Here is a 24,230-nt window from a genome sequence, read left to right on the forward strand (position 1 = left end):
AGTAAACAAAGTAAACAATGTGAATGATTCACAATTTTGAGACAACGCTACATACGGTATATAAGAAACGTAATCAGGAATTAATTACACTTCTGCAATTCGATATAATTCACAGGGTCTCAAACTCGCCTGAGGGCCATTTGTGGACACAGGATGATATTTTGCGGGCCCCTACTTATTGTTAGTGCGTTGCCCACTTTTTTTTGCCGTGTCATTGGCCAGAACGTTTTGTGTGTGTGTGTGTCATGATTCGGTTTGGGACCAATAGGTGGCACTGTAGGGCTTCCCCTGTAGCTGCACACCTGTTGGTCATTAGGTAATTAGTGCTCCCAGCCTGACCACTCATTGTCGGGTCATTGTTTGCTCTTGGCTACTGTCATGTTTGTTTGTTGCCGTTTGTTTGCTGCTGTCAGGTTTGTTTCGGTCATGTTTTGGCCACAGTTCTGTTTTATCTTCAGTTGTGATTTTTGTTTGCTACTTTGGACTATGTTTGTTTTGGGATTTACTTTTCTCTGTTTTAATACAACTTGTCAAGTTCACCCTGCTCCTCCCTCTTGCCTGCTTTTTGGGGTCCACCACCACCTCGCAACATGACTCTGTGTGTGTGTGTTCTTTTTAATCAATTATGGACTATCATAGCTCAGGCTCATGATAGCTTTCGGCAGAACAATTCTGAAAATGGAAGACATCATTACCCAACTACACATGTTTTGACTGTTAATTTTTAGCCTTCCTCTCTCCTGCTGAACACGTAAAAACTCGGTTTGAAGTGAAGTCACTTGAAAAGAAGATGTTACATGAGGTAAGCTGCTCGGAAGGAGACACAATGTCCTTTCTGTTTCAATAAAACTTGAGAAATGCTGCGTTAAATTACCTATGTGGGAATTAAATAAATAAAAGGTGTCCTTCGGGGATGTTTTTTTTTTTCCTGTTCGGAGGAAACAAAACCACACACAATTCAACACGATTTGAAAACATTTTATTTGGGAAACCAAAAGTAACATTTCGAGGTGCCAAAATATATCCCTGCGATTAGAAACTTCATCAGAATGTCAACGTACGGTATGTGGGCCATCCGTGGCGTTGTTCTGACTGAGCCCGAAATGAGGCCACAAGAGCAACCTGAGTGGCCACCACAATGTAGGGCAACTATAAGTTGCATAACGCGAGGAAATGACAGCACATCGATACAAGATGAGCAGGTTTGGGGCTAAGCTCAGCCAAGCTCGCCGCTCGCCAGATGCAGACTGTTGCTTGATGACAAAATTGAGGAAAACAGCCGGATTTTCCAGGAGGAAAACTTGCTGCAACATTACCTTTGTGTTCATTTGACCCTTGAACGGCTGTCAATCTGGAACAAAATGAATAGAAATCCAATTGGGAATCTACATCAGTTATACACGGGTGACTGTGTGGAAAAATGAATGGTAACAATGAATGGAAGCATCACTGGCAAGTTTACCTTCATAGCCATGCCGCATTTAGCTGATTTCAAATGTTGCCTCAGTTCCGAAAGGGAGAGCATTGCACTCCCGTGACCTGGAAAACGGTGGCTCATCTCACCGTTATATTTGGACAACCTGTGGAGATGCAACACGAATATCTGCAAAAAAAAATGAAATGCCCCAAAAAGATTTATTCCTGCTGGGAGACCACAAGATGGTGGCCAAGGTCTACTTTTGTCTAAAGAAGCACCTCAACTCACTTCAGCATCTATAGTTCATTGGCAACAAGATGCCACAAAATGGCAACAAAGCGCTACTTTTGCTTTAATGAAGCACCTCAACTCATTTCAACATATATCTCAATATGGCGCCACAGCACAAAAAGCAGCAAATAGGTACATTTTTCTGTTCATATCGCAGAAGTTTTCTTTGGTAAATGAATGGGTGAGTCGAACACTTACTGTACTTCTGCAAAGACAAATATGGGTGACTTAGTTGCTCTTTGAGTGAAAGCACCCCCCCCCCCCCCCCCCCCAGCCAAAGTGGGTCAGCACATCCTTCTCTCAGCCAGAGCACTTGACCCAGCAGGTGTTAGTGCTGTTTTTGAGTTTGAATCAACAAATCAAGTACCATGTCAACATGGAGTCAAAGCTCAAGATCAAGGGTATTTTGTCTTTCTGTTCATCTGTCTTTCCATCTGTTAATCTGCCACGCACTCTGAGCAATGAGCTTCATTTTCCTCCCAGCCAGGGACAGCGAGCAGCCTGTGATTATCTTTAAAGCAGGCACTGGAATGTTAATCCCTCCTAGATTTGACCGTCTAATCAGTCATATACGAAAAAACACTGGAATTCATAGTTGCAACGCTTCAGACAAAGCATGCAGACATTTAACGGATTGGACTAAAAATGACACTCATATCTGGTTGATAAGAAATAGATACCTCAGAATCACAAAAGATTATTACCTAATCTAAAATGTGTTGTGTCTTTTAAAACAAATGTAGTCTGCTGATTGGCGGAGGTGTTACTTTATTGCTGCAGAGAAGTGCCAAAGAGCTTTTCCACATTTAAGAAAACTTTGAACAAATTACACATAGTAAAACACGCAATACAGGCTGGGAATTCGCTAGGAAGTAAGTTGTTCATTTTCAAATTTACCACCAACTCACAAATGTAGAAGGGGAATGTATGCATGAATAATACTACAGAAGCATGGTGACTTCGTGGTTAGCAAGTCTGTCCTACCATGTATGTAGTAATATAGAGGTATTTTATAATATAATATACACATACAGTATACAGCCTAGTTGTAGCAGTCTGAACACCTTTTTAACAATAATAATAGGTATTATATAATAATAAGAATAATAATAGGCATGATATTATTATAATAATAATAATTATTATTATATGTATCCATTCGCTTTTAGATACCAATAGCTGCAAGAAATTATTTTTTAAAGTGATCCATAACCACCAGCTGGAGTTTTAAAGTTTATTTATCTCCCGTTACGTCACTACTCTGGCAGAATGTGACTGGAATCGAAGAGGAACGATCCTAATCACGAGTTTGACTCGTGCAGCAAGATGAATCCCACTGCACGACGCTTGGTGTCGTTTGTCACGATTTAGTGCAAAATTTTGATGCACTTGCGGTTAGTCGTTGTATTTTATGACTTGATCTATTTAGCTCATATTTACAACTGCTGTGATAGCGTTTTATTTGGTCATATCGTCCGTCGTTGTATTTTAATCATGCGACGTGTGTTATGCGTTAGGTTGACTAACGCAAGATTTTGCTCTTGTTGTCTTGTGTATACTCTTTGATTGGTGCCAGCAGTCCCGAGGCGTTTACGCTGTCTGCCAATGCCTGCTACAACAGTGAAACATTAGCTTCACACAAACACTGACGAGAGGCGCAGCTGGCTGCAAGAGACCGTCAACTCTGCCACAAATCCACACTTATTTCCCCGTCATTATGCTGCCTCTGAAGTCGTGGTGAGTACATTGTTCAACACACACACACACACGCACACACACACAAACACGATTGTGAGTTCCCTATGTTAGTGTATTGTTGTGTGTATAAAACTGCTTGTAGTTTTGACTTTGTCATTACGCTTTAAAATATGACGTCACTCTTATCCCACTGTAGAATTTTGGGTCATTGCTCAACTGTTGCCCTATAGTTTTTGCACCGGCGACCTTATTTTCAAAGGCACAAATTCTGAAAGGAGTTGATCTTTGAGTGTGCAGTAAAGAAAGCCAGAACAGTGTTGTCATTGTAACTGACATGTGTCTGCAAGAGGTGAAGGGGTCAGCCGCATGACGGTTATTACAGGGTATCAGGAAACAACTCCTCCAGTCAAAACTCACAATGTTCCAGGAAAGTATCACACATGATGATGGACCAATGCCCGTTTCACAGACACTTTCATTAACATCAATACAAGTGTGTGTGTCCCCTCCGGCTTGGCTTGTGCTTGGGCCTTTGAATAATAGATGGGCTCTCAGTGAAGAGCACAGTATGTTTCTGATGTAAGATACTGTACTAAATACAGTAAACATAAATGGATGGAATGGGGTAGTGAGTCATTAGAAATGCAGTCGTTTACCGTGGCATCTGGATGCTGTCTGAAGGGTGCCTCTCGTTTTATTACATATTTTGTTGATTGAGCCAGACACACACACCCACCCACACACACTGAATGGCTCTGTTAATTGAGGATGGTGGGGAAAAGGAGCCTCTCAGTTCAGATCAACCAAGAGGGCTGCTGTTGTTTACTTGCTGTATTTTATGGTTGGAGGAAGTTTAATCTTCCTGAATCTTGAATATGTTTTATACCACATTGTCGATAAAAGCAGGAATTGTAATGATTAACTGACTTGCTGATCAGCAGCAGGTGACTCAGCTCATGTTTTGAAGGTCATCACAGACTGTAAATTTTCCCCATTTTTTCCCTATCACTGTCCATTTCTAATGGCAATGACATTTGAATGCGGACATTTTGCCGTGAAACTATTTGTGGACGTTTGAAATTCTTTGACCACTTCAAATCAGTCACATGCTTCCTTTCTTGGCATACACCCAAGACATCACGCATGCCTTTCATTCTTTCCAAATGTTAACATATCCTACACACTGCTTGTGTACAGTGACAGCTTTCTTCAAATTATAACCGCTGGGATTCCGTTATGCTCAACTTTCACCAAGTAGCTTTGAAAAAGCCCCGATATACTTTTAACTTCATTCCTCAACGTTTGGATAAGTCTTCCTTATTCACGTCCGCAAAATAGCAGCTTCTTATAAACCTTACTTCAGTTTCGTCTTTCCTTACTGGATTCACCACAAACATGAGGAATCAGTGGAATGTTAATTAGCCTGGTGGAAGCTAGGAAAAAGAGATGTTAATTTTCTTTGACATCAAACTGACTTAAATCAACTGCTCAGCTGTTTAGCGGGCATAATTTCAGTTCAAATTTGAACAGCTTTTCAACGTTAATTTGAAGGATGAGTGCCATCGATATGCAATTAGCTTAAACAAACGAGTTGCTTCAAACCGGCTTGGCTAGTGCCGACGCTGCTCTCTTTCATTCAAACAACGCCTTGTATTTGAACTTTATGAAAATGATATACAGTATACACGGTATATTGTGGAGAACGCTTGCTCCCAAATTAGATGATTAGAATTTGGTTTTAATGGCCCTTTCTTCACCTTCCTAAAATAATAACCGATTAACTGATTAACTAATAACTCATACAGATTATTTTAATGATTACTCATTCTATTTCAGGCATTGAATTAAATGATGTGTTTAACTAAGGATATAGCCAATTTTAGTAGAGGCAACTGTCATCCTGAGATGGGTTTTTTTTTTTGTCAAACTTGACTAACGCCATTATTTTAACAACAGTACAATATCTAAAATGGAATGGCAAACTGTTAATTAAAGTGAAAGGTAAGCGTTGTATTTTGCATTTAGCCGTTTTTCATTTGTGTGCAAGTGAGCTTCCTGTTCTTCCTTGCACAACGCCCCCCCCCCCACACACACACACAAACACACACACAAATTGGAATTATGAGCTGCTGCGTGGTCATTTTTTGCTTTATGTTGTGAGCCCAAATTTATACAGGTTAGCTTCAGATATACGGCTACTCGAGTGAAGTGAAATTAAAGAAGAGCAACAGCCGCTAATGCACTTGAGGCCATTTCTTGTATGGGGCAAAGAGTCAACCCACGAAATGAAAACACTGACAAGGAGCATGGGTGTCAACCTCCCCTCCTCGAGGTCCGCTGCCTGTGCCCCGCAATTGGCTGGTGATCAGTCCAGGGTACCTCAACCACTATATAAATAAAAAATGTATTATATTGGATTGGATTCATGGCAATTCAATTTGCTTCAATGGAGAATTTGTTCTTGTTTATGACCAGAGTGCATGTTTTAATCGTCTGTTTGTTGTTGTTTTTTTTCCTGCAGAATGTATAACCACCCTCGCCAAAACAATGGCAGGTGTCCTGAAGCGGAAGTTTGCAGCGGTTGAGGAAAGCCCCAGCTACTCAGGCTCTTCCTCCTCTCCACCATCCTCTTCACCCACATCTTCAGAGTGCGAGTCCGACGGGGAGAGCAGCTCCTCCGAGACGCAGGATTTTACGCCCCACAGCCCCTCTGCGCCCACCAGCTTACCCGGTGAGTAGCCGAGCCGATGAGCCGTCTCGAGCCCCTTCCTTATCGGACCACGTCCCATTGATGGTTTACAGGAGCGTCTCTTATCTCACTGCAGCAGCCCTATTATGGCTTACTGATATGAAAACGCTGACCTCGGGCCTGTTTTTTGACAATGCGGGGAGAAATGTTTCCCTCAACTGCCTGTCCTCTATGTGGCAGACGATGATTCGTTCGAGCAGGAGGATGCTGTGGACTGTACCGAATGATTCAAATGTCTGACTTTTGTGTCCGTCAGTGAAAACGATGCCGTGCAAAACAGTTTCATTCCTGTTTTGAAGTTGCACAACAGAGTCACGCTGCAAGCAGAGGCTGAGTGCAGAGCACGCTTTTTAGACACGCGGACACACGGCCTGAGATTAGCTTAGTCAGCTGGCTTCGCCTGTTTACTGACTGGTGGGAGAAGAATTCATCCTCAGTTATGTGTGAAGGTCAGAAGACCTTTTTGAAACCAAACTGTTAAATGAGGCAGTCACCGGGAGCATGACCTCACCGATTTCCACTCAAAAGATTTCCATCATGTTCTCTTTTATTTTCTTTCCCCTATTCAGTTTTTTTTTTCTGTTTTCAGGAGTAACAGACTCGGCACACTCAACAAGGCACGGCAACTGCACTGATTAGTTTTAATGCTAGAACGAATAAATTAATTATTCTTGTGAATAAATTGAATTTAAAAAAAACAAACACATGCTCATCCTTGCTTTTCTCTCTCTTCCTCTCTCAGTCGGGTCCATTGTGAAGAAGCCGAGGCTGGTCAAGAGGCAGTGTCGTGTGCGCTTCGACCAAGTTGCTGTTTTCAGTTTCCCTCGCTGTCAGGGCTTCACCAGCGTGCCCAGTCACGGCGGTGCCACCTTGGGCATGATGCGGCAGCACAGCAGCCTCCACAAGTACACGGTAGCAGAGCATGCATCGGAGCAAAGGCGCCGGCGTCGGCAAAGGCACCTGCTCAGATTAGGAGAGGAGAGATTTGATGCATCCAAACAAAATGTGAGTTCATCTAAATTCGCCGCGATTGAGCTCACCTTGTACCCTGTAGTTCAACTTACGTCATCTTCTTTGCTTATAGCAGATCGCCAATGAGGCTGTCGGCCAGGACGAAGCGGGTCCACTCACAAGAGACCCCCAAGTTTCCGCTGATGACGGTGACGTCCACATCGGCGAGGCGGAGCTTTACGAAAGAGGCTTCGTGCAGCCATATTCGTCCAGGCAGCGGCAGGCTCTCCTCCTGGCATCTGGGGTGAAGCGCATCGACAAGGAGGAGAAGAAGCAGCTTCATTCTCTGCGTTTGTCCAGGGAAGCGTGCGGATGTGACTGCCGAGGCTTTTGTGAGCCCGAGACCTGCGCCTGCAGCTTGGCGGGCATCAAGTGTCAGGTAAAGACCCACAGACACATTTATGAGCTTTGCGACTTGCAAGCCTTGGTCAATTTTTCCGCTTTCTTTGGTGAACCAATATTTGAGGAAGGAACAATCTTCACTCAAAAAAAAAAAAGAGTGGAGTGATTAGGGTACTGAAATGAATGCGGGCAAGGATTGCAGCAGTCGGCACTGCATTTTTAGCTCGTCATTGAACAGAACAAAAGCACAAATACAAAATGAAAACCCTCGGCTGTACTCCAGGTGACTCCAGTCCCTGAGACAAACGGGCCAACTCGACTGCAGCTCCCGGCACCACTCGCTAGGCCACGCTCCTGAAAGGCACACATCCAACTTACAAATAGCACAATTCCTACAGTAATATCATTTTATGAAAAAAATATTTTTTTCATTCTCTGTACAGTGCTATTTTGTCTTTACTAAAACACAAAACCAAAAAGGTGTTTTTTTTGTTTTGTTTGTTTTATGATGAGGCTGGAACAAATTAATGGCAGAGTCCACCAGAGACAACATTGAGTCCATTTTGGGTTCATCACTCATAACTGTGGCTTGATCTCTTTCACCATCAGGTGGACCGCTTCAGCTTTCCATGTGGCTGCACTAAGGACGGCTGTGGAAACACAGAGGGATACGTGGAGTTTGACTCCAAACGTGTGCGGACACATTACATCCACACCGTCATGCGACTCGATTTAGAGCGGCGACTGCGAGCTGAAACGACAAGCCTCGCAGACCAGTCGATACTTTCAGAAGAGCTTGTGGAGTCTCCAGATCTGAGTGAGACTCATCCTGTGAACAATGAACCATTCAAGACGTACCCTTTTGGTTTTTCCTTGGAAGAAGATGATCTTGCGCTGAGCATTGCCACCGGTCCGACGTTTAATTTCCTGCCGGCGCGAACAGTGGTGGAAGAGAGCAGCTGCAGTAGTGACATGACTGAGTCCTCCAGCTCTTCCGCTGATTGCAATGGTGGGCAACTTCCTGCCAATCATGGAGGTGCGCCTTGCAGCCTCAGCATCTGTGATTCTGAAAATAATAACTACTCGATGTGTCACCAACTGAGACTTATGGCAGCACCGCTGACCCTGAGCAGCAGCAGCAGTTGTTGTGAGTCAAACGGGACAACTGACAGAATGGGAGCACTTTCGGCCAAGTCCTTCGCAGACAATCAAAGCTCAGTCGCAGGGACAGATTATCTCGACGAAAACGCAAACCAAGCAAGAGACCCCATTGACAATGAGGATTCCCTTGAAGACTATCCAAACACTCCCTCCCCTACTGTGGACTTTTCCTCCAGCAGGTACATGGACCTGAGTCTCTCTTCGGAGTCTGACCTGGAGTTCTTTGACAGCGACTATCCCTCTGGGCCATTTCGCAGCTCGTTCAAAGAGCACAGACACGCAGACAGCTTTCATCACCCCCAGCTGATGAGCTCTGTTTATTTGCCACAGTGTGAATCAAGCACCTACCTCCTGGAGTCTCTGATTGGCCTGACTGAGCCGAGCCCAGAGCAGGTTTATGATCACCAACTTTGAATTGAAATGATTGTGTTGGAGAGCAATTGATAGAGTTGTTATGATTTCAACTATGTTAAAATTTCCATTTTCTTTTTATCTATTACTAAGTCCATACACTTGTATTTCCAATGCAATTTTTTAAAAAGTTTGACTTATTTACTTTCCATTTACAGGTATACTATGGCCAGAAAATACATGATTCCTAATATGGAAATTAGGCCATATGTTTATGAACCACTTGGAGCATGAGCATCTGTCTTAAAATATAAACAAATTATTATAAATATTTTGGTAACTGGCCAGATCACCACTTTATATATGAAGCTATGGAAAAACCGTTGTGTCGATTAGGTTAGTCAATGTCATGCCTGGTAATGAATTGCTCTTTACATGCCTTCCAATATATTTATGTACTGTCATAATAAATGGAACTGTTTATTTATTAAATCACTGATCTCAAGGGTGCTCAATTTTTTGGCAACAAGAATTAGTCCAGAGACCTTGAGAGACATTATCCATCCATTATTTTGCAATACCGCTTATCCTCAGGGTTGCAGCTGAGGTGGAGCCTATTTAAGCCACCTGACTGAGGGTACAGGCATGGTCAACAAACCTTGGACCGAGCGCGACTGTGTAGGAAATTCAGAGTACTGTAGTCCTATTCTGCCTTGGATAATGTCTTCACCAAAGATGGATTTTATTTAGTTTGGTCAAGCATGACAAGAGGGAAAACCTTAAGAGACCCAATTAAAACAAGTATAAGAAGACCAGGTGGAAAGATGGGGAACAGTGGTCCAAATATTCACGAAAAGCTCAAAAGAAAGAGTGATTGATTACTTATTGGCCACCCATGGCCTTATTGTGCGGGGACCTCGCAAAAAGCGACTCGCAGTGAGAAGATCGGACTGAGGAGGGCGGCAAATCGCCACAGATACAACGTTGAAGACGCGAAGAGCGTTCGATCGGTCGATGGCAGCTCCGCTCGATTGTTTTTGTCTGCTGACAATATGGCCACGCACTGTCAAGTGTGATCTACAGTATTACGTGTCTAATTTTGTGTTTACATTTATTAGTTAAATCTCCTCGTCAAATGGGTTTGACACAGAGTTCGGAGGTGTCCGACGGAGGAACTTATGGATATCACGTCCACGGTGTAAGATTTGAGTGACCCAGTTGTTTTGCTTTGAGTTATTTGTGGTTGGCGAATGAATCGCAGCTTATCTTTCTGTGCTATCGCTAACTAAGTAGTTGTACCGGTCGAACATGTCGAGTTGGCGCTTGAAGTAGCACTTATTTTTTAAATGTAACTTAGCATTCGTGTCAAATAATATACTGAGGTCGTATTTAGATTTTCCCCAAGCGTCCTATTTTAAATACGCAACCACCTTTTGAAAATTAACATTTTCCCGTTTTCATTGACACTGTCGCGGGGTAGTCATTTATTGTTGTGGTTGTAGTTTGCAGCGCTGCTGTAATCGTGTAAATTGTTGCAAAGGGGCAGTCGCGTCTTCGTCACATTTTCTGAGGTCGGGGGAGTTCGAATCGAAGTTCCAACCCTCCTGTACAGTGTGCATGTTCTTCCGTTGCTTGCATGGGTATTATGGGGCGACTCGGGCTTTCTCCCACATTGCAAAAACATGATTCATATGCCAAGACAATCTTATAAATAGTCTATGGATGTGAATGTGATTGGTTGTCGTTATAGATGTGCCCTGCGATTGGGCGGCGACTGGTCAAGTGTGTCCAGTAACTGAGACGTCTGGGTTGTCTTCCAAGTGAGGATAGGCGGGAATACAAAATTGATGGACAGATGGTCATTCCGTTTCACAAGAATGTTAAAATAGTAATACTGAAGCAAATGTTTCCTGCCACGTTATAAATAAACATACTGTTACTTCAATATTGTGCCAGTGGTGTCTGTATTTGTCACGCAGTTCCTGTCTTTGACTTGATTTTCATTTTTATACAAATTAACCTGGGTTTTGGCAGGTTCAACCGAATTCTCCTGCGGAAAAATGTGGACTGCAACCGTTCTTTGACTTCATTTTGTCTCTGGACCACAAAAGACTTGTAAGTAAATGGCACATGTGTGTTTATATATGTATATGTGCCAGACAAAATATAACACCTTGGAACATCATTTGAATTATCCTTGTAATTATTCTGTATCAGAATGTAGAAAATGACCTGCTGAAGGAGGTCCTGAAAGCCAATATGGAGAAAGTGGTGAGCATGGAAGTGTACAGCACTAAGAGCATGATGATTCGTGAGTTGGAGGTGACGCCCAGCAACATGTGGAACGGACAAGGCCTGCTGGGCGCCAGTGTTCGCTTCTGCAGCTTCCAAGGAGCCAATGAAAATGTTTGGCATGTCCTGGTGAGGATGAGAGCACACTTGCCTGTGGTTAGCTTAAATTTCCACATTTTGTCTCTCATTCAATAAAGATGACCTTTGTTTTTTTCCCAAGGATGTGGAAGCCAGTTCACCTGCTGCACTGGCTGGCCTCCATCCCCACACCGACTACATTGTTGGAGCAGATCATTTGTTGCAAGATGTAAGTAGAGCTAGAACTATTCAAAAAATATCGATAGTATGATTTGCAAATCATGTTCAACCTATTTGATTGAATACACTATAAAGACAAGATATTTGATGTTAAAACTAGTAAAAAACATCACGACCCCCCCGGCCCATTAAATTTAGTATAAAAAATGCAAGAAAAAAAAATCTGCGTGTATCTGAATTTTGTTTTGTTACATTTTTTTGTACTGGGGGGAACTGACTGAGCCCTACCACAAATAGTGAAAATCCCTCTCTCTCTCACTTGTTCTACCTTATAGAGGCTGAAACAATCATATAGATTTTACATTTCATCACTGTTTATGGGTGTACCGACAATATTTTTAGCTATAATCATAAGACCCGATGTGAGACGAAAAGTGGCCATGAGCCAAATGAGCATAACGAGACGACTGAGATGGTTCTTCATGAAAAACATCTTGACTCCCAGTCAGAAGACTTCTTCTCGCTGATTGAGGCCAATGAAGGGAAGCAAGTGAAGTTGCTGGTGTACAGCGCCCTCACGGACAACTGCAGAGAAGTGGTGGTCACACCCAATGGCGCATGGGGAGGCGAAGGAAGGTATGGTGCAAAATGTTTATTCTATCATTTCATCAATTGAGAGGGCTTGACGAACTCTGTATCTCACCTGAATCCGAAGTTTCACAAAAGATTTATAACTTAATTCTCCATGGAAGCAACGCTCCTTTGATTCCTTGATGCAACATCTCCTTGAGCACTAGTTCATCGTGACTTTGTTGCTTTTACTGATTCCGACTTTTAGTTTAGGTTGCGGCATTGGATATGGTTACCTGCACCGAATCCCTGCACGTTCTGACATATTGATACCAAAGAGCCCCGAGGCCCCTGCTCCCGAGGAGAGGCCACCCCCTGAGGTGCCGAACCACGGCTTCACAGAGGTAGACAGACCACCGACAAGAAAACGACCGTCTCTCCAATACATGAACTGCTTGGTTCATTCATGCCCAATACAAAGTCGTACTGACGTGGCCGTAATAGATACTAGAACCTCTTTGTGTGATGTTAGGCACCCTTGATGGCACCTTCAAGCCAAAGCGATGATGTGTTAGACTCGAGACAGGTCACCCTCCAGGATGTTTCTCTTCCTCCACCAATGCAGAGTGTCAAGGATCACAGTGAGTTGAGTCAAGAAACCCTCATGTGAGACTTCTTTCGAATTTTCGAGTGATTGCGATTGTCTTTACAGGCTCGCCCGATTCTGAAATGGCCGCCACGAGTCCCGTAACTGCTGATTTGATAGACAAGCTGGATCTGTCCATGTCGTCTGTCAACATGAACAACACTTCCCTTGCAATGAACTGTGACAAAGAGGACGAGATCTTCGGTGTTGGTAAGTTAGGATGCAACAAACTCTCATTGTCGGGCGGGGTCTTGAGGGCAGCGTGTGCAAACCGAAGATATGGCTACCGTAGAAATGGCTGAAGGATTGTTTGATGCAGTGTGTAAGGAGAAGAAAGTATGATTGAAGTAATATTTACATGAGATAGGAGTAGCCCGTGAGACACACCAAAGCAAAGCCACAGCAAATCCACAGCAAAGAAAATGGCAAAATGTAGTAAATGAAGCTCAGCAAAATGCTGCTTTTTACTTAGACTTGTTCCTGCCTGATTATGAGTGGGATGTGCATTGTCCCTGACTGTGGATCCAATAATCAAGAATGACACATACACGGTTGCATCTGGTCACACCCCTGCAAAAATTTCTGGTTACTTGACATCTCTGCCTCAACTTCTCAGGTTGGGATTGGTTATTCATATGGTGGGTGAACATAAAAACAAACCAAAACTGTTGGAATATGTTTTAACACTACTTTTCCAGTAACTATTTGATTTCCGATTCTGCAGAGGCGCTGGATGGAAGTGAACTGCATTCTTCCAAAGGGATTATCCATCAAGAGCACAACTCCCCGGCCTCTGTGGATCTCACTTCTGCTCTCAGGAGCAGTCAGTCCGATTCCGGCGTTTCAGCCAAAGAGCATTGTGACCACAACGCCACTGACATTGCAGGCTCCCTCTGTGAGTCCCATCATAGCCACAGTCCACCACTAGGTGCGCTATCTCACTGCATAGACCCATTGGAGCCGTACGATGAACAACAACCTTGTCTGCCTGCGACTGATGGGCGCCCAGGTGAGTCCCAAATCCATGAGTCACCCTTTCAGGAAACTGAAGATCAGTCCAGAGAGGAGACTCATGCTCATCAATGCGAGCATGGGGACGCTGAGGATCAACCGCAAGAGCCAAAGTTGGACTAAAACTGCTTCAGGTCAGACGGAGAGTGAACAAAGCAAGAAAAAAAAAGCCACTGACAATCCCCAATCACTTTTGTTTTTAAAGACAGGCAATAAAGACAATCTATATTCGTATAGCACGCGATACAAAAAAAGGATTGAGATATAATCTAGCAAATATTTGTATATTTATATTTTTAGTAAATAATCATTAACTTTGAATTTTATGGCTGCAACACATTCCCATCAAGGTGGGACAGGGTCATGTTTACCACGGTGTTACATCACCTTTTCTTTTCACAACATTCAATGAACGTTTTGGCAATCGAGGACACTCATTGTTGAAGCTTTGTAGGTGGAATCTTTTCCCATTCTTGCTTGATGTTCAGCTTCATCTGTTCAGCAGTCCGGGGCCTCCGTTTGTGTATTTTGTGGTTCATAATCAGCCATGCATTTTCATTGGGAGACAGGTCTGGACTGCAGGCGGGCCAGTCTAGTACCTGCACTCTTACTACGAAGCCTCGCTCTTGTAACACGTGCGGAAAGGTGGTTTGGCATTGTCTTGCTGAAATAATCAGAGGTGTCCTTAAAAAAGATGTTACTTGGATGGCAGCATATGTTTCTCCAAAACTTTCATGAACCTTTCGGCATTAATGGTGCCTTCACAGATGTGTAAGGTACCCATGCCATTGGCACTAACACAGCCCAAGACCATCACAGACGCTTTTGAGCTTTGTATCCATAACAGTCACTCAACTTTCCCCAAAAAATTTGCAAAGGGGACTCATCAGACCACAGCACCCTTTTCCACTTTGTCCAGAGAAGCTTTAGCTTTCTAAAGTTTTTTTCTGAGCCCATCTGGTGATATCCTTTCCGCATTGATGTCGGTTTTTCATGCAGTGCTGTCTGCGGGATCGAATGGCAAAGGCATTCAATGTTGATTTCCGGCCATGCTGCTGACATGCAGTGATGTTTCCAGATTATCTGAATCTTTTGACGCTATATGGACCGTAGATGACGCAGTCCCAAATTCCTTGGTCATTCACAAAGAGGTGGACCTCGTCCCATCTCTACTTGGGAACGACTGAGCAATTCAGGTAGCTCCTTTTTAGACGCGGTCATGGCACCCGCCTGTTCCCGGTTAGCCTGTTCACCTGTGGCATGTTCCAAACAGGTGCTTGCTGAGCTTTCCTCAACTTTCTCCGTTTCTTTTGCCGCTTGTGTTTTTGGAAGGTGTTGCGGCCATTAAATCCCAAGTTAATGATCATTTGCTAAAAACAAATTGTGTCAGTTTGAACATGAAATACCTTGTCTTTGAAGTGGATTCGATTAAATATAGGTGGGCCATGATTTGCAAATCATTGTATTCTGTTTTTATTCATGTTTAAGAGAACATCCCAACTTCATTGGAATTGGGTTTGTACAAAGCTGAGTGATACACCTGGAAATGTACTATAATCCCTTAACGTTGTTGTTATATGTGAGAACAAGTTACTGCTGATTTGATCATGTTATTGTCACCCAGTGCAAGTGGATACAGGTTGCAAAACTTGATTCTGACATCCCAGATGTTATAGGGGACTCTTTCAAAGATGACAGAAATCTCATCGAGTATATCACAACAGTTGAAAACAATCAACGTTGCTTGATGAAACGACAGGCTAACCTTTGCAATAGTTTATATGTAGCTGCCTGTGCTGTTGATGCTGTTCACTTCTGGCTTTAGTTTGACGAAAGCTTTGACAAGATCATTTTAACATGTTTTAACCCAGCCTCTTGTTTTACTTTCTTGTTTGGGAAGCGAAATATTCATTCACCCAGTCGGCTAGACACCACCTCCTGCAGTTTTGTGATCTATGCAATATTACTTGAAGAACAAGACGATAGAAGAGGTGACGTTTGTAGTTGTAATTATAGTTATGGCGTTGAGATTTTTTCTTTTTCTGGGAGATGTCTAAATAGTTCAGTAAAAGTACTTTTGCAGATATCAATGAAGTCTTTTTTTTTTGTGGGGAATGAACACAAATGTTTTCTCAGATGGTTGAATATTTGTCACAAACAGCATGAGCCCCTCATTCACACTTTCAAACTTAGTTGCCAAACGCTGACGTCAAACCATGTACTTGCACGATCTCCACAAAAGTGTCATTGTTAAACCATTCCAATTTATTTCTTTGGAAGCCTAAAATATACATATTTCACAAATTCTTACAACAATTGATATTACAGTTCATCACCTAATTGGGGGGTAACCATCCTGTTTTGGCCAACGAGAGCTCACTTGATGTGCTCACATCAGCCAGCCCTTCTGGCCAAATGAATACCATCAAGTTTACAATAAAAAGATCTGTTCTGCTTGGTGATACCAAGGGAGGGAAAAAAAACTTTTCCCACTGTTTCGTTTCGGTAAAGACAAATCATGTACCATTATATCATATTTCATTGAGCTATTTAAATAAACTATACATTAGGAACAGCTCTCACTTTGACTAAGGTCATTGCTGATTACCAAAGCACAGTGAGATTTAATATATTTATATTTATATATATATAATTTCAAATTTATAAGTTGATTTAGACAACTACAAACATTCTTAAAGAGTAAACTGCAATTTTCAGGTTGTAATGAATACAACAAATGCCATTTGTATCATCCATGAAAAATTACAGCCATGAATGTGCTCTAAGGAATTGGAAAAATAACTTGGTATTAGGTAAACTTTACAACAAAACCGATGAAATCCGCCCGCCCTTCCCCCCAAAAAGTCACTTAAAATCAAAAATATTGTACACAAGGTTAACATGAAAACATTCTGCTCACTGAGAATAGCACAGTTAAAACAGACGAAGACAAGTGTGATGATGTTCAAGCGCTCTCATAATTAGAAGCGGAGGTTACGTTCAAGTGAGGATGGGCGACTGTGACGCTTCCAGAAAGCGCGGGTGCTCCAAACCGGAGATGCTGTTGACTGTGGAGTGTTTTTAGAACAAGGACAGGTCTGGAATGTACTAAACATTCTGCGCACACACACACATTCACCACACACACACACACACACACACACACACACACACACACACACACACACACACACACACACACACGCTCACAAACATGTACAGCAGTTCATCATAAACATAGCAGTCAAAGATGTAAAAAAACAAAAACAAAAATGGTTTCAGTCCTGCAGAATAAAATTGAGTTCATTCTTCAAACTGTAAAAAAAAAAAAAAAAAAAAATCATCTCGTCTCTTGGCTGCGCCAGCCTGGTATGTTCCCTATGACTCGTCCTTGGAAAGAGCTCACTGCATTCCTGCGGATACTACAAACCATTTGACCATGAACGGACTTCAGGATATTACATGTCAATGAGTGGCGATTGGCAAATGACAAAAAAAAAAAAAAGTTCTTGTTTTTCCAAATCTAAATTTCACGTGGACTTCTGCCTATAGTGAAGTGTCAAGTCCCCACCACTTTTCCAAATAAAATGTTTAACTGTTCGCAGGTCCATGTTGGGATCCAGAACCTTGAGAGGAGAGGAAGACCAGTTATTAGAAGAGTGGTTCGGAAACTTTTTTTACACCAAGTACTGCCAAAAAAAAACCAAAATTCCTAATTACGATTTTAGTGTTCAAACACTAGCAGAGCTTTAATTGTCTTCACATTGTGCTTAAATCTGAGAAAATGAAGACCCGTACTTATATCATGATTCAATTCAATGTGCGGCGCATTAAATTAAATTGTATCGCAATTAAGATTTTGGAAAAAATTCAATGCAAATGTATTGCTGTACAGGATGAAAAGAAAATGTTTAGGCTATTGAAACATAATTCGGGGTTTGAACATTTATTTCAATCAGGCATTGCTTATTGGGTGATCAATGCATTTGGGGTGTGTGCGTGTAAAACTCGAGTGATTAAATGTACCTGGTCTTGACACATGAGTTCTATCTTCTCCTCAGCTAGCATGGCCATGTCCTCCTCCTTTTCCTGCTCCCCGGGCTTGTCGTTGGCAGAGGAACTGGTGGTCTGAGACTCATTGTCCAGGTTGATGATCTTCTCGTACACGTGCTCCATCACCTTCCTCACCTGCAGCATGTCACTGGCCGACAGACGGTCCCTGCGTTGTACGAAGGGGCACATACGTTCAACAAAGAGAAGGCGTTTGCCTTCCCCGGGAGCCAAGAGAGTGCAGGTAAAACTCACTTCTTCAGAGTTTTTGCACCGGAGGATGAATGAGGCTGGAGGTAGAATGGAATTTTGTTGAACTTGGGCATATTTTTCTGGCAAAAAGAAGAAAAGGCACCACGTGAAATGCTTCTTAAAAATAAATAAAAAATCCCGACTAATAACGCTTTGAAATGTATACTTATTTTTAATTGGCTAATATTTTTGAAAACCGCTAATGTTACACATGGATTCAAGTTCGGCAACTGCGGACAAGAAAAAACAATCTAACCAAATTCTGCAAAGTGTTCAGTTCTGAAAATAGTGTCAAATGATATGTGGAAAAACTAGATGTATATCAAATCAATGTCAATGACCTCCTAACTGAAAATGACCACAGTACTCACATCTACAGTTATATCAATGACCCATTGAGGAACGGTCTCGTTCAGCAACATGGACTCGGTCTCTCCGCCTGAATCTCGACAAAGCAACCTGAAGCGGAACCACACCGGCAATGAAGTTTGCTCACTTTTAAACCGTCTGCAGCTGCCATTCTCCTTTTCCAAAGTCAGATTGTAAAGTACTTTTTACGTCATTTTTCAAGACAACTGGACTTATGCACCAGCTCAAAAATATTTCTGTTACTTTATAAAAAGGAGAAAAGGCCGTATGCTTAAAACAAAATTCGACTAAAAGGGCCTTTTTTCGCAAACGTTACCTGAAAAGCGTTCTGCCACCTGCTTCCCCGAAGATAACCGGTGTATGTGGCGGCACCTGGAAGTATCCGTTTCCTTTCTGGATACGGGACTCCTGCTCTCCATTCACTGTAGGCGGGTATCGCATACAACATGTTTACTCAACCAATCCGGCTACATTTAGTCAATTCCAACAGCTCACAAGCTACTTAAAAGCAACAAAAAATGTCTTTGTGGATATCGAGGAAGAGGGGAAAGTAGTTATACTGTAGGCTAACTGTGATAATCAATGCTGTCAGACCGTCTCACCGTGGTTGACTTCATTCTCTTCCTCGTCCACAGAATTGATGCGAGTTCTGGGCCAGAACTCCAGGAGAGCCTGAAGCAGCAGTCCGCCCAAGTTTACTGCGGAGACAAAGAGGAATATGACACAAACAATCCGACTTGCGATGATTGTCGCAGAAAGGGCCTTTGCGGGGTTTCCTACATTTTGGGTCGGATCCGTCAGAGCTGGAGAAACCGGCATCCTTTGCAGACACCCAGGCGGCGAAGCAGTCGCTCTCATCCAGTGTGATGGTGAGCATCTGTTCAACAACACCGCTTTTAAAGCGCCCCTTTGACTTGTGACTTTTTATTCGACTACAGCGCTGCCCATCGATTCACAGGGGATCGGAAATCTGACGTAATCGATGACCTCCTGAATAGGTTTCACCGGGTTAGCACAAGATGACGCCAAAGCGGAACTCACTTCAACATAGTTTCATGGCACAAAGATGCCACAAGTTGGCGCCAGAGTGATACTTTGATCTCATCATCATGGCCCATATTCAAAAGAAATGGCGCAAGAATTGTGGCTTGTAATTTCCCATGAACACAACCGGCGTGGTAAGATTTTATGAAATGACATCCATTGAGCAGCTCCACGTTCGGCAGCCAGAGAGTAAAACTACTCCGGTGAAAGCACATTTACCATACAAGTTATGAAACAGCAGTTTGCGTCAAGAAGTAGCGAGATGTGTCCACTCTCAAGATTTTGACTTACCCCAGTTTTCAAATCAACTGAGAACCAGTTTGGCACATAGACCATCTTGAAGCGCTTTTTAATCTCCTCGTCAAACTCCACTTTGCCCAGGTCTTCTCCTTTGCAAGCCTGCAGATCACACAAAGGCCCCGGTCTAACCCAAAAGACTGACTGGAAGATGTTTCGGTGTGATTTGTTGAACATATTCGACCGCTTTTGTGTACCTTTAGGACATCCCAGAAAGCCACGTTGTTGTTGGTATCTTTGGTAAGTATGTGCCTCTTGTCATTCAGAATGTGACACTGGATAATGCTTGCCCCTCCTGCAAAGGCAGTGGAGATGTTACCCCCACCCCCTCATTACACTGGGAAAGAAAGCCTCGGAAGGACCTCGAGCTTATGACATCAACATGTTTACTCACCCTTGATGACTTGTTCTGGCTGCGTGCACAGTGGCGTTAGAGGCGTGCTGCAGTCATTATCGTATTCTCCTGATGATCTGAAGTTGTGCATTCCCTTGAGAGACTGTACAGACATGCACGTTCGTCATTATCAAATATACACGACACATTATTAAGCACCTCGCTATAGCATACGAAATTTTCTTTGCATTGACCACATTACCATGAGACAGAATATTTCTAACCCAAAAACTAGGTGGACGTTGAATTTGACTATGCTGTATTTGAAAGTCATTATGCTCACAGGGGCGTTGCATTCCGCATGCTTACCCATTTATTAACAGATGACTTGGTGGTGGAGACCCAGATCGCAGGAGGTGGGTCAGCAGATCTGTCCAGTTCCATCTGTGCAAGAGACAGACAGAGGTAAGTCTGAATAGAAGTTGCATACACAGGCTTTCCAACAGAGTTCTGTTTCTAATGCGGCAAGGAATATGTACCGTTTTGTGTGTGTGTGTACATATATTTTATAAAGATGTGTTAATTTCATGGCATTCACTTAGCCAGCGTGTAGCGTACTCGCCAGTGTTTCTGTGACACTATTGTTAGGATTCCTTGCTTTCTCACAAAGTGCAGGTAAGTGTCTTCTTACTTTCAGCACTGGGGCTTTCTCTTCACAGATGAGAACACGGATGTCTGGGTTGCGCAGGTCCGTGCAATAAATCTTCTTGTCTCGACCGCCAGAATAGACGTGCGTGAAAGCCTCGTTGACCTGCAGGGCCCAGACGCCTTCATCGTGCACACGGTACGTGGCAATGCATCGCTGTTGACCGAGGGACCACAGACGGATTGTTCCATCCGAACTGCCTGACAGACACTGCAGGGTGGCAAAGCACATTCATCGAATATCAACCATCCATCCATTATCTGAGCCGCTTAGCCTCACGAGGGTCACAAGCGTGCTGGAGCCCATCCCAGCTTTCTCGTAGGCGGGGTACACCCTGAACCAGTGGCCAGTCAATCGTAGGGCACAGATCGACCGGTCGCACTCACAATCACTTTCACAATTTAGAGTGTTCTATTAACGTACCGTGCATGTATTTTTTTCTTGGTTTTGTTTTTAGGTTTTTTTTATGTGAAAGAAGTACCCAAAGAAAACCCATGCGGAGATGGCACTGATTTTAAAAATCTCATTACTTTTTTTCTTCGTACTTCAGGTTTTTGAGATACATTTTTGAGGGTATCGGCCCCAGGAAAAAAAAAGAAAAAATCTATATCAAATTTTTAACAGCGTAACTCACTTGAGTACCATCTCGATTCAAAAGCAGCGACTTGACGTTATCTGTGTGGCCTTTCAGCTTCATCAGTTTTGCACATGTTCGTGGATCCCACACTCTCAGCACCTGGGAAAGACAATTAGCACTTAAATGCAGGAATGCTTGTCAATTCAATTCATGACATTATCCAGGAAACCACCTAAAATGTTCAATGTCATCAACCAGTTTCACTGCACTCTCTCAGTGGGCTGGGCACGTAACAATTTGTGTCCAGCTGAAAAACTTGTGGTATTTCTCACACATTCCAATCCAAGAGGAGATGAAATCTGACTCGTGCAAGCCTAACTGTGCCACCAAGGTGACGGTCGGTAAAGTACTAAACGGACGTCGGTAAAGTACTAAACGGACGAAGGTCATCATAATTTAGTGTGAAAAATCTAAAGACAGACAGTGTGAAAGAGGCAAGACAAGCCTCACCTTTTCTGTGGATCCAGACACTATCACCGTGCCCATCTGGTTCATGGCCAGACTGTAGATGGAATCCTTGTTCCCACTGAGGGATGAAGCTGATGCACACAAAATGTACGTCATCATGCGTCGTTAATCAAACACAATGCGACACACGAAACCGACAGTCCGCGTTTGAGACGGCAAAGCCGCAACTTACTTGTTACAGTGTTGTTAGAAGCAGTGAGCGCTGTAAGAGTATTGACATCCCAGAGAAAAATCTGCCGGTCAAGCCCTGCAGATGCCACCAACTCCTTGTCCTTAGCATAGGCTAGGGCTTTCACATAGTCCTTGTGTGTTCGTAACGTTGACATACAGAACCCTTTATGTGCATTCCATACTTTGACAGTAGTATCCGAGGAAGCAGATATCACTGAAAACAAACATAACCAACAAGTCAGTCTGTCTTGGAGAGAAAAGCTGAAAGTGGAGCCTATCGATGAAGGCCAAAACGGAGCTGGTCGATATGACGATATATATCGCAAAGTGTTTGTTGTGTTACTTTTATACTACCGTGCCTATCGTCATCTATCGCCTGCACTGTTACCGGCAGTAAAATGCGAGTTGAAAGAACGGCAGCGGGAACTTGGGTTGATTAATAAAATCTTTCCCATCAATATTATGCAAGACGGCTGCCACACGGCTGCAGACTAAATAACAACACAAGGAAGTGAATCATATTGCAGGGTAACCGTACTTCCCTGATTTACGGTGCAAAATTGAATCTGATCTAATTAATTTACAACAATGAACCCGTAACTGCATATGGGGCAATTCAAAAAAATCAATGGACATAGGATATTGAATACATATATAGGATGCTGAATACATATAATATCACTCATGTGATTTGTTTTTACAATTCAGTCCTGAGTATTGATTTTGACATCTGCAAAATAATAAACCTTACAATAGAGCTCATCATTTTATTTGATTTTTTTATTTGATAGATTTTTCCCCCCACATCAGCCAGCACCAGGCCAAAGTATTAAGATGTTGATGATCAAACTTACATGTTTTCCCATTGCAACAAAGAACTATGTCATTGACCCAGTCTGTATGATGCTCCATCGAAGCAATATACGGGTCCTGCTACAATGACAGAGGACAAAATAAATAAACGCAGGCCTTTACCTAGAAATTCGCATTGTCATGTGTGACAACAGAGTGGGATTAGATACCTTATGCTGGTACACACTCCATATCCGGATGATTGAGTCTCTTCCAGCTGTGAAGAGCCGATTTAGCGCAGGGTCGAGTTGGAGAGCATTCACCCCATTTCTGTTGTATTTCTCCACCTCATCTCTAATGACGTAAGATACCTGATGCAGTAAGCAGAGGGAGGTGAGGGCCGAGGTCACGCTGCTCGTGCCGTGACCTTTGATTTCCGCGACTTCTCAAGAAGACGTCTTAAAAATGATTTACGTTACATTAGATGTCCCGTACCAGGAGTTAGCAAGAAGGGGGAATTGTGGCTTATTTGAGCGACTCGTACAATGAGAAATAAATGTAAGTCATCCGATACGAAACGATACCTACAGGAGATCGACAGCATACTTTCACTTAATTAAACTATACTGATGGGAGGCACTTAATGTACATCAAGGCAACCTAACGTCAGTTCTCCCAGCAATTAGACCGAGCCTAGTGAGAGTGACGCCAGGCTATTAAAAATAACGAAACTAATACAGCTCACACATCACGGGTAATAGTTGACAGGGGCGGTAGTGCAGTGTGCAAATATCCGACACGTAGAAAAGCAGGCAAAAGTATATCGATTTTGGAGGCGACGTTAGCACAAAAACGCTCTATACTAAGCTAAGCTAGCCAAATTAGCCGGCTCGACTTTGAAGAGTCAGATCAGCGATGCTGCAATTTCATGACTCTTATTAATGGTCGTCTATTAGCCGCGAAAGACTCGTTTAAACGGGCCGCCATGCTGGAGCCGCTGCCAAGCGCGTGGTGATGAAGCAACTATTCGAATTTACCTGTACTTTTCTCCGCCCAGCAGCATTTTGCCTGTGATGTGTGGCCATCTTGCTTGTTGACAGTCAATTCATGTGATGCTACATCCGGGACACAAAAAAGAAAGCGTGCCGCTAAGCTCTATGGGTAACGTGTTTATGACAGTAACGCTTCTCAACGTCTGTTGAGTGATTTACGCCATGTGAAATACTTTTTCAGCCGTTTACCAGCGCAACGCATTTCGGGATTGAAAAAAAAAATATTTAAATCAGAGTGATGTGCTATCAGTATTTGATTTA

The 24,230-nt window shown here is 43.0% G+C and overlaps 3 protein-coding genes across 5 annotated transcripts; 2 read left to right on the forward strand and 1 right to left on the reverse strand.

Moving 5' to 3' along the window:
• Positions 1-3,294: 3,294 nt before the first annotated feature.
• LOC147194947 (cysteine/serine-rich nuclear protein 1-like) lies at positions 3,295-9,525 on the forward strand. 3 transcript variants are annotated; one of them, XM_086130066.1, is made up of 5 exons: positions 3,295-3,445; positions 5,928-6,137; positions 6,898-7,160; positions 7,240-7,545; positions 8,118-9,525. In XM_086130066.1, the coding sequence occupies exons 2-5, from the start codon at positions 5,954-5,956 to the stop codon at positions 9,081-9,083; spliced, it is 1,719 nt and encodes a 572-aa protein (XP_085986192.1). In that variant the 5' UTR covers positions 3,295-3,445; positions 5,928-5,953; the 3' UTR covers positions 9,084-9,525. The 3 variants fall into 3 exon arrangements, with proteins under 3 accessions (XP_085986192.1, XP_085986194.1, XP_085986193.1); XM_086130068.1 differs by having other exon boundaries at positions 7,243-7,545; XM_086130067.1 differs by lacking the exon at positions 3,295-3,445 and adding an exon at positions 3,556-5,781.
• Positions 9,526-10,050: 525 nt separating this feature from the next.
• gorasp1a (golgi reassembly stacking protein 1a) lies at positions 10,051-15,887 on the forward strand. The gene is made up of 9 exons (XM_086129427.1): positions 10,051-10,218; positions 11,055-11,135; positions 11,238-11,441; positions 11,533-11,619; positions 12,076-12,206; positions 12,409-12,544; positions 12,673-12,781; positions 12,853-12,996; positions 13,511-15,887. Exons 1-9 carry the CDS (start codon positions 10,156-10,158, stop codon positions 13,918-13,920), a joined length of 1,365 nt encoding a protein of 454 aa, XP_085985553.1. The 5' UTR covers positions 10,051-10,155; the 3' UTR covers positions 13,921-15,887.
• Positions 15,888-16,041: 154 nt separating this feature from the next.
• On the reverse strand, positions 16,042-24,038 carry LOC147194949 (WD repeat-containing protein 48). Its single transcript, XM_086129426.1, has 18 exons — positions 23,955-24,038; positions 23,148-23,288; positions 22,980-23,058; positions 22,127-22,339; positions 21,937-22,025; positions 21,484-21,585; positions 20,835-21,059; positions 20,513-20,587; positions 20,204-20,306; positions 20,007-20,104; positions 19,804-19,911; positions 19,249-19,345; positions 19,071-19,166; positions 18,785-18,890; positions 18,471-18,558; positions 18,103-18,179; positions 17,824-18,016; positions 16,042-17,423 (listed from the first exon to the last, which is right to left on the reverse strand). Exons 1-18 carry the CDS (start codon positions 24,000-24,002, stop codon positions 17,328-17,330), a joined length of 2,034 nt encoding a protein of 677 aa, XP_085985552.1. The 5' UTR covers positions 24,003-24,038; the 3' UTR covers positions 16,042-17,327.
• Positions 24,039-24,230: the final 192 nt, after the last annotated feature.

This window comes from Hippocampus guttulatus, chromosome 14 (assembly GCF_054856545.1).
Source record: "Hippocampus guttulatus isolate MCC_2025c chromosome 14, RoL_Hgut_1.0, whole genome shotgun sequence".
Taxonomy (NCBI): Eukaryota; Metazoa; Chordata; class Actinopteri; order Syngnathiformes; family Syngnathidae; genus Hippocampus; species Hippocampus guttulatus.